The 11108-nt window shown below is 35.2% G+C and overlaps 1 protein-coding gene and 1 non-coding gene across 2 annotated transcripts; one reads left to right on the top strand and one right to left on the bottom strand.

The window, feature by feature from the left end:
• The first annotated feature begins 389 nt into the window (after positions 1–389).
• LOC142174002 (small nucleolar RNA R71) lies at positions 390–494 on the top strand. Its single transcript, XR_012703365.1, has one exon. It is a non-coding gene; the product is annotated as a small nucleolar RNA R71 (small nucleolar RNA).
• A 3264-nt stretch (positions 495–3758) lies between these two features.
• LOC107795686 (uncharacterized) lies at positions 3759–4811 on the bottom strand. The gene has a single exon (XM_016618362.2). It carries the CDS (start codon positions 4723–4725, stop codon positions 4147–4149), a length of 579 nt encoding a protein of 192 aa, XP_016473848.1. The 5' UTR covers positions 4726–4811; the 3' UTR covers positions 3759–4146.
• Between the last annotated feature and the right edge of the window lie 6297 nt (positions 4812–11108).

Consider the following 11108-nt stretch of genomic DNA (forward strand, 5'->3'; position numbering starts at 1 on the left):
AAACAGACAGACTCTGGATTAACTGGGTATAAGTCGCTTGTATGACCCTCTCCACATACTTCACAAAACAATTGAACCTGTTGCACTGGCTGGGCTTGTTGCTTGTTAACAACCAAGGTCATCTGATTGACTTGGTTGGTCAATGTGGAAATCTTCGCTGATAATGCAAAGACGACATCTAACTCGAGAACTGATGCAGATTTTTGCACTGTGTGTCTGCCCATCTCTCTTTGCCAATCAGGATTTCTTTTGGAGAATTTGTTCAATAACACATATATCTCATCAAAGCTTTTCTCCAACACTTGACCTCCAGCTGCAGCATCTACCACAATCTTTGTCTCAGGATGTAGCCCTTCTATGAAAGTGTGAGCTAACACTTCGTTTGTCTGATTGTGATGAGGACAGTCTGTGAGCATCCCCTTAAACCTCTCCGAAGCTGAGTATAAAGACTCCCCCATTTTCTGTTTGAAGGAGACTATCTCACTTCTGATCTTTGCAGTTTTGCCTGAAGGGAAGAACATTGCCAAAAATTTCCTTGCTAGATCGTTCCATGATGTAATAGAATTAGTTGGTTCTGCCTTCAGCCATCGCTTTGCTTCACCCAACAGAGAGAACGGGAAACGTGTGAGCCTCGAGGATGTGCTGTTGTTTTGATCCTCGTATGGAAGACCCATAAACTGTCCATTCGCATGTAGTAGCTGGATCATGCTCTATTTCAGCTCAAAGTGCCCAATGATTCTGGGCTTCACAATGCTGGAGGTGACATTAGCAATGCTGGGTGTCGCCATATCCTGAACATCCATATGTTGCTCCTCTGCCATGTTCACAGGAAATTGAACAAGTGCCTGAAGATTATTTGTATCCCTTGCTTCCCTCAACCTCCTGTGAAATGTTCTCTCAGGTTCGGGGTCAAAGCCTTGAAGTCTGTCCTGGCTTCTGACCCTGCGCATTCGATCAAAGTTCATGAGATCAGAGAAACAATCAAGTAACGTTAGACTTGACGAAATAAACAATGAAAGCAAAAATTAGAAAGTAGTCAATATTCAAGTCCCCGGCAACGATGCCAAAAACTTGTTGCTCCCAAACGCACACGCAAGTATACGTGGTCGTACAAGTAAAAAAATAATAAGTCGAGTGTCGAGCCCACAGAGACTTGTGTCAACTACCTACTAAATTCACCAAGATTGTTATTCAGTCGAGCCAATTCGAGTTCAAGAGTTTAATTATACTAAACTATAATTCTAAGTAGTAACTAAATTATGAAGCAGCAAAACAGTTATTGTGTATTCAGTACAGATAATATTCCAGGGTTGTAATTGATTCACCAATCCTATTGTGTTCTAGTTAACTCTCCATTTCATACAATTCACTCATGGTTGCTAATTAATCGAACAATTTCTCTCATACCCTTCTCCCGAAGTACTACTTCGCCTATTCAAAATAGATTAACGCCTATATTCCTATGAAATCAATCTATTAAGAACGCATTAAGATTACGATATTTAATTAAGCACGGTGACTAGGTATATTCCTATCCTAACCACAAATACGCCCCCCTCAGAGTTAAGCTCGTGGTCTCTTCAATTCTTCTCTAATCTAAACATGGCTTTCCCAAACATAGCATAGATAGTCAATAGAACCTAATTGCTGGCCAGACAATTAAGCAATTAATCACAAAATTGAAGAAATAACCATATATTGGTGAGTTGTAATCAATGTTAAGTCAACGTTAAACAACAATATTCATGGCTAAATCACAACCCCAGAACTATGGGTTTTAGCTACTCATGAAAGTATCAAACAAATTCATAAGTGTTGGATAATTGAAAATACTAAGAAAAGATGAAGAAATCTGAGATATCCTTGCTCCCGAATGTTCCTAATGTGTCTCTAGGTTTAAAGTGTGTCAAAAGTCCAGAAAATAACGTTTTTTCATGTATTTATACCAAGTAGGGTCGGACCTAGACGAAATCTCTCTTTTCTAGCCGAAATAGAAAAACTTGCAAACTTAATGCTTTTCATGCGTCGCCCAGTGCGTCGCACTAATGCCTTTTCCTGTCAGACCACAAAAAATCAGTCTCTGAAGTTTGGAAATTTCTGACAAAAATTTGCAGTAATGTGTCGCATAGTGCCTCGCACTAGTGCATTTCTTCAGCAATCGCTTTTTCCTTGAATTTTGACATCCAGAATTGATCCTCGACCCCCGAACACGATCCCGGTTTAATCCTTTGGGCTTTTACTAAGACTTCAAGGCTCCACATAGCACGAATTAGTTCCACAACATCTACATAACTCAGAATCGCTCCTACTAGGCATAAAACACACAATAAGTGCAAAACACTAGTGATTAAACCTCAAACACAATAAAAATACAGTAAATTAGAGTGCAATAAGCGACTAAAATACGCAATTATAGCCTACTATCAAATGCTTCTTTAGGCTTCCGACCAATAAGGGCATTGGTGAATCTTCTCATAGTCGATTAAGCTAAGAAGCTAAAGGCAGGTGATTCACAATTATGATTCCACTTCAAGCAATATACTAAGAGGACTTTGTCTCTTAGATATGGGTTATGAGTCCCTGTACAAGAGGTCATAATTGGCGAAGGTACGAAAGACTAGTACGTGGTGATTTGATGAATAGCTTAAAAGTGCAATAAATAACAAAATATGTAAAAGGAATACTAGAGGAACTCATAAATAAAAGAAAAGGCTTTTAAAATTGTATTGAATTGGTAGCAAGAGGAACTTTATATGTTCAATGTGGATGATGATATTATGTACAATTTTGGCATATTCATAGAGATATGACTGGCTATTGGGCTTGCTTTACCCGTACCCCTTTGCATCCCTCCAAAATTTTGTATGTTCCAGATCATCGGGTGGTTGTTGGCAGCTTTATTGACTGTCCTTCCTTATTCTAGAACTCTTTTTAATTAGCCGACTTGATCCTCATTCAGTTGATCCGTATACGTTCCTTAGTTTGCGGTTAATAATTCACTAATTCCACCTACTGTAGAAGCTGATCTTCTTGAGTAAGTCTAATACAATAACTTATTCTTGTCATGGTAAATTCTGCCTTACCCGCTTAGTTTGGGTGTAATTGCGGGTCAAGTCTTTGCTTAATTGATTGAGGCGAGTTTATTCTAGGCGTAGCTCCTAGCATGTAAAAGGTGAAAGACTCTTGCTCAACTAAGCAGTTGACGTGAGTTCAAAAGGCTAGCCTTCAACACGACTGACCTGTTCATTCAGCCAGTCTGTCAAAATTTTCAGTAAGTTTATGTCTAGTTTGGGTATTAACAAAGGATTACTGGACATCATCACTGTTCAAATCTTGATTGACACTGGTAGTACCCATAAAGTTTTTCTGTAGTACGTTTCTGAAGCATTCAAGTGCAAGACCATCCGAAAGAACAGTCTACAAGTGTTATTAATGGCACTGCTATGCAGGTTTCTATATTCTGAAGCATGTTCAAGATTCCAACATATGTTGCAGGGGTCTTTCTCTGCAGATTTTGTTATACCATCTTCTGGGACCAGTTATGTGGAGCTAGGTGTTCAATGCTTGCTGAACCTCGGTGCTACTAAAATGAATTTCACTAGGGAATTCATCATCTATGATAGCAATAAACATGTACTGGGAGGAGCAGTTGGTAAGGTGAGGTTTGCAGGAGAAAAACTTTCCAAAGAAGGGGCATAATTGCATATTAGGCATCTGGTAAACACTTATCAGCCTAAACAACCCACAGTACAGCTTCATTCTTCCGAAATCATACTTGATAGTGATGGACATTACTAGTTAGTAGTTGCATAAATTGTTAACAAGGATGGAAAAGAATAAAATTTAGAGCTACTTGCATCGGAATATGTGAAATAAATTCATTATATATAGTTTAATCAAGCACTATTACTAGCATTTCTCCATTCCATGTGCATACGTAGCATAGAGTCATCACCACATTTTCCCCCTTAATACAACCCAATCCAGTGTAAAGAAGACACAAGGAGAATGTTGAAAAAGAGTATCATAATATCACTTTCTTCCCCTTTCTTCTCTTTCACAACATCAAAGTCATTCCACCAAACCACCTGACTTATAGAGCAACCAACAGCTCTTGGTTTCATATGTTATAAATTGAATACCATATTAACTGCTCGCGCCAGCGACTTTATCAAGACAATAGCTGGCAATGCCTTCAGCCCAATTCTGAAATTTCTGAAAGGCAGGGTCATCTCCATACATCTCGGCGGCACAATCTTTGCAAGTCTCAATGAATGAGGTCATGGCACTAATATCCACATTAGCTTTGAAGTAATTTCCTAAATTGACATCTTCTGTGGCCTTCGTCATGGAATCCATGGCGTCTTCATAAACTTCCTTGCATGTCTCGAGGCAATCCTTATGATAGCTGTCCATCTTTTTATTAGCCAACCTTTTATCAATGACATTCTTGATGAATTCCTCGGTCTTGGTCATGGTACCAACCATACTTGCTTTGACTAATGAAGGAATATCACTTGCTTTGGCAACTAGAGGTTTTGTGGGAATATCAAAGATTTGAATCTGAGAAGAGGAGGAGGAGACAGATGATGAATCTGAGGATGAATCTAAGGATGGTGATGGTGAAAGAGATGTTGATGAGTACTCATATGCCTTAGAGGGAAGAATTGATAGGAAGAAAGAAATGGCAATACCAACAAGCATAGTTTGTGTTTGGAGGGCCATTGCTTTTTCCTTTTCTTTATTTTGGCGTAGAAAGAAGGAGAAAACCAATGGGATAAGGGTAAATGATGAGGAAAGTGGGGTAATATTTATACATAAAAGTTTTACTAGCTTGTGGCTATGCTTAAATATAGATTGTCTAAATATATATAGTATTTTAGAGTTGCTGGTTCTAGGGAATTTAGCACATCTCTTTCTACTTTATTAGTATTCGTACCCGCACGATGAGCGGAGAATATTAATATAATTTTTCATAAAAAAATATTATTAAAAAAATACGATATACAAAGGAGCATGCAAATGCTATTATTTTTTTAACATGTAAATGCACTGGTTATTTATAAATTGAAGTGATGAGGAAACACACTTATCCATTATTAAAACAAATATTAAGAAAGAAAATGGAATATTAGATTATTGGCCATACTCAAATTCTAAGACATATGTATTAGCACTATTTGAGAAAGGCAACAGATAGCGCCTGCTTAAGATTGCTTGATGAGACTTAAGATTGCTCGATGAGACATCTGTAATCAAGGGATTTGAAATTAGACAACTACTTAATTAGTAGAAGATAATATCTTAATTAACTGCAATATAAATTAGGCAACTGCTTAATTAGAAATACCATCCAATAGGTGAAATGCAATATAATTACACAAAGTACATAGGTGCACAATCACGTATTATCAATCTTTTGGTGTTGTTTCTAGCTTATATTTTACATGATGGATATAACTAAATTCTCAGAAAAATAAAACATTCTTTTATGGAAGTTTCACATATTTATCAGACGATAATTCATAACTAAAAGTTAGGGTTGCTCTCTTCTTGATGCAAACTTCAATTGACTTCACGATAACTAATAGTTCTCTTTTACATAACATTAATGAACAATGATTCAACGGTATATGTTTCTCTCAATTAATTGCAGAAACCTATATTACAGAAGAGAAAGCTAAGTATTCATGAAGGATGCATTGTCAAGTTAAAGGCAGCATATAGAGGACTGAAGTAGTGAAGTACTAATCTTTCAACGTTAACATCGTAGAAATTTATAAGATTTTTCTAAAAATCTTCTTCTGCTGAGCTACCCTTGTGATTTTCTTTATGCTATTTTTTAGGAATTTAAAGCTGCTGAAGGATCAAACTCTTGCACAATATTTTCAGGTTATTTATCAATAAATACTAAACAATATGAATTCGTGGATGGCAAAAATTAGATTCCTGTATATTCATGAAGTCCACATATCAAAACATGAAAAGACCTTTTCAAGGAAGGAAAATAAAGAAGATTAGTCGAACCTTCAAGCAATTGAAAAGTAAAGGCATGTAAACAAAATGGACTATATAAGCTTGTGAGAGCGAAGTCGTCACGAAAATAAATTTGCATTTACAATCAGCATTTTATGGACTATAAGAGCACAAGTTTTAGAAAGAGATGTCAATGTCACAAACGTGAAGCACATGCTTAACCCAAAATAATTGTACCACCATTATTCGCTGGAAAGAGAAACATCAAAGTCAAACTAAGACGTCTAAACACCTGTAAAGTCCTTTGGACTTATGAATATATAAAAAAAACTCATTTGAATAGTTTTTCTAAAGTTTTTTGGATCCTCCTGGTATTCAAAAAGATATGCCCCAACTAGCATAACATAAAAGTGCCATCTCGCATGATCAAACAATAACCCACTGAAATGATAACAAATAGTTTTTAGGTTCCTAATAATAACGATTAGTAAAAAACTTATTCTTAGGCAAAGAAGGAAAGGGTGTAATAAGAAGATGTAATTACTTATGTATCTGAGGAATTATCACCAGTAACTCAGGCTAGAATTACGTACTAATTCCTTTTTACAATGTAATTATCATAAAGTTCAAAACAATTAAATCAAAAAAATACAAGTTATCATTGTATTATTAAACTCTTGTAGTCGACTATCTTGATTATATTTATTCTCATGCATAATTCAATCATGATATCTTAAGATGCAAAATATATAATATTATGTATTAGCATTTCATTAATTTACCTCTAAGTATGAATAGCTTGAATTTTGAGTAGCAGCCACTTTTTCTTTACAAAGCCTAAGATCACGCATTAGCTTTTGTACGAAATCTGACTTGGCTGATATTTTTTCTAAATGAGGAACTAAATTTTTGGACTAAACTTTTCTAATGAAGCTGCAAAATCAATAAACGCAAATATATGTTAAAGAAGAATATTCTTAGATTGTGTTGCAGGTCAATTTCTAGTAGATTAGTGAGGTATAGGAATGTAATCTATGATGTTGTTATGTCACTTTGGTGAGAGGGGCTTTTCAGTGTTACGTTAGGTGGAAAGTTCGGAAAAAAGCAATAACATTTGAGGTTAATTTTTTTTTTCTTATTCATAGTTTACAAATAAGAATATTCTTCTAAAGATTAGTCCATGTCTAAGATATATCTAAAAAAATATCATACATTCACAATTTTCTTTTGTAGAATCTTGTAAGTTTCTCACCATGTTGTGATAGTAGTGGACTCCTAAAATAAAATGCTGAAAGAAGGTTCTAGTCTGAAGTGACAATAACCAAAAACCAAAATGAGAGAAGCATTGCATATAGGGAACCAATGCTTTTAAAAACACAGAAAGTTGGCTTTTTTAATAATAGAATTGTGACAAAGAGCCTCCATTACCATTTCATTGTCGTTCATAATGGTATTCGATGTGAAAATTGACTACTAACAAAATAAGAATATTTAAATCTACCTCATTCTTACTGAACCTTTCTGCATAGCCGATGCGCACAAATAATTTTCCCCCATCTGCATATTCCATAACAATAGCAAGATAAGTGGGTGCTAATATCACTTGTATTTTACGAAGAAAATGAACATTAGTTAGGGTAGCAATTCCTTAACTTTTTATTTTCATTATTAAAATATACCAACATAAATACACAAGGACCATAAAAATAAACAATGTATACCCTCACAAAATTGCATCGTTGAAGTGAACTATGTTTGATTATCGAAGTGATTTATGATTAATGATTTCCCTTGCTACATTCTCACTAATCTAAAATAAATGGTGACATCTCAAATTTATAGAATATTAAATATACAACATAATAATTAGATAATGAGCATAAGAAACTTAAATTAAATAAAAAATATATTTTTAAATAAATTCATTAATTTGACAATAAAAGATTGTAATAATGCAAATGTTATGCCACCTCTCAATGTATTTCATATCCACAAGCTCAGTCTCCATATGCCTCATGAGTCTCGCCACACCAAATTAGCAAAGTATTTCTTCAATTACCAATGAGCAGGAGCACCAACAATTTAGATATCAGTAACAGTAATACTAATAAGTTTGACTGCAAGAACTTAGCCAATAATTACTACATTAGGAATAAATACTTACAGGATTCATCAAAAAATCCTCTTTAAAATGCTTGTATTAAGACCTCTTTTTAGCCAACTCTGTAGGATACAGCGCGTTCTCAGTTGGCAAATAGCCCAACAGTAGCTGCACAAAATAATTGCAATTAGGAGGAAGAGTCATCCAAACTAAAATTTTCTCTAGCAACAGAGTATTTGGATAGAAAACTGCACCAATTACATATTCAGACACATTCCACATAAATAATTATCGCTAATATATGCATCTATCACTAACCATAGTTAAGGAGTAGTATGTATTCTGATATCAATTCATCTTTGATAAACTAATATAATCTGGTATAAACATCGGATGTGAGTAAGTTTTTTTTCTCTTTTTCGTTCTATTATCTGCTTTGGTTATCTCAAAGGTGGTCTCTAGTATGGGCTTAACATGGTTTAGGTATGTTACATTAGCTAGAAAAGTAATCTGGATCTTTTTCGCTCTTCAACAACTGAAATGTTATAGAATTTGCAACTAAAGTTTGTTACACTTTAGGCGCGCACACACACCTAAAGTAGTTTTATGGAACTCTCATGCTATTATTACTCTTTGTAGTAAGTCCAATGTGCATAACATAAGCTATGTCTGAGATAAGAGATGTTCTAAGAAGTATTCGTCTTTCTTAATTCATATGTTAAAGTTAATTGAACCTGTTTACTGAAAAAAGTCAATCACCATAGCTGCTGCCAAATCAACCATGAAAACCCGAACAAAAACGTAGCAAAAAGCTCCTAAAAACAGTCCAAAAAAGTCACCTAAACCCTATAAAAATCATCTCTAAAGCCACAATAACTGCTACGACAAACCAGCCATGAATCACCCCTAAACCTCCATTAAAATTACCCTTAAACTCCATCAAACCATTACAAGAACGACCCCAGATTAGCCATGTAAATGACCATCTGTTAACACCAAAAACTCCTACTATAAATTTGCTTCTTAACAACTACAACACTTCTGTAGCTTTTGAACACAATATGCATTAACTTTCTGAAGTTTCATTGACAGTTCCTCTGATGATTATTGTCAGAAAATAGCAAGCAGAACTAACAGGGAAAGGAATAGAATTTGATTTCGCATTCTAGGAGCAGACAATATCAGTTCTTTTACAGTGCAACTGTAATTTACAAAACCTTATTAATCACATGCAACTACTTAAGAAGCATCTCCCAACTCTAAGTTTAAAACTATCGAAGTATATCGTATAAATCTTAGCTTCACCCACACATTCATTCAACATTTGATTAGTTCAAATAACTAACATGTTGCATAAAAAAATTAACTGAAAGAGTCAACTAAGTACTAATTTAAGAATCAATTTTTTAAATATGAATGCAGATCAATATTTACGTAGGAATTAGTGCACAATTGTGAATCCAACTTTCAGAAACAGAAAGTTAAATACGTATACTATACATATCGTTTATGTAAAATTTGAATGATTGGAGCAATTTCGTAGACGCTTGAGTCTATGGGGAACATACGAAATTTCATATCAGTCTTAGTAAGTACTACAACAATACTGAAAAAAAATATTGATTTTTCTGTATTATTTTCTTCATTCTAATAACATACTCCTTAGAAAGGCAGATTCCTTATTAGGATGTATCATATTGATGATAAATTCCATATACATACAAATTGGTACACAACTATGAATTCTACTTTCATAAACAGAAAGAGAAATATTGGTAGCACACATAATCGTTTCATTAATACAATTTTATGTATTTGAAGATTGTGAAAATTTATCCATTAAAGCAACATAGAAGAGGACTACACATAATCGTTTCATTAATACAATTTTATGTATTTGAGGATATTGGAGAAGTTATCCATTAATGCAGAGCAGCAGAGAAAGGATTAACATAAAAACTATGCGAAAGTAGAATATGTTACCTATGCATCGGGTAAAATCTAACTCTATGGAATATGGTATCTCAGGCTTGAAACGATTCGGATTTTTCACATTCGAACGACTCCAAGTCAGATTGTATACGGTCAAAATAAGATTTAGGCTTTCTTACGTTCGATCGAGTTCGAATGACAAGAAGCCGGAGTAGAATTTCGAGGGAGTTTCGAAGGTAGTACGAACGAGCCTCGAGTCCGAAGCCTGTTCGAGAAGTTGGCTCGATAATCTTATCGAGCCCGTAACCAAATCGATCCGCAGGGCGTCGCTTCAAGGTCGGAAATACAGCACGCCCATCCCGAAGGTCGAATTCGAGGTAAAACCGAAGGGCCAACTCCAGTTACGAATTCAAGACAGTATCGAGGTCGAGCCAGTATCGAGCTCACAGACAAGAGCCGTTACAACCGCACTAAGGGAGAGAATCTTGAGAAAAATATGGAAGAGACAAATCATCATGGGTCCTCCACTATATGTATTATTTTATTATTTTGTTATAAAATAAAGCAATAACCCTCTATTATAAAAGGGAGGATCCTTGTAAGCTGAAGGACACAACACAAACGGGAATAAATAGATCTTTTTCTCATATACAAAGGGAGGACCTTGTGCTTGTTTTATTTCATCTTAACCAATTTCCCTATTCATCATTCCTATTCTCATAGACAAAATACTTGTATTGTTATCTTTGTATCAAAGGATATTTCGTATCCTTAAAACCATACATAAATTTAACATTATCCGATTTTTCAGGTAAACAGTTTGGCGCCCACAATGGGGGTAAGGATAACAGTGATTGTTTGATATAAATCTACAGTACACTCCAGCTTACAACTTCAAAGTCAGCAATGGCTTTACCTATCGACCTCTAAGCCGGCCTTCAAGACGAAACCAACAACTTGGCACTCGGGGCTGGAAGGCTATCTGACAATGGCAATAAGGCTCGAATCGAAGTACCCAAAATTCGAGCCGAAGTACCATTGGATGTCAATTCACAAATAGCTCTAGAGGCGAATCAGCATTCCGAACCGGAAAGAAGCA

The sequence above is a fragment of the Nicotiana tabacum genome, chromosome 19 (assembly GCF_000715075.1).
Source record: "Nicotiana tabacum cultivar K326 chromosome 19, ASM71507v2, whole genome shotgun sequence".
Taxonomy (NCBI): Eukaryota; Viridiplantae; Streptophyta; class Magnoliopsida; order Solanales; family Solanaceae; genus Nicotiana; species Nicotiana tabacum.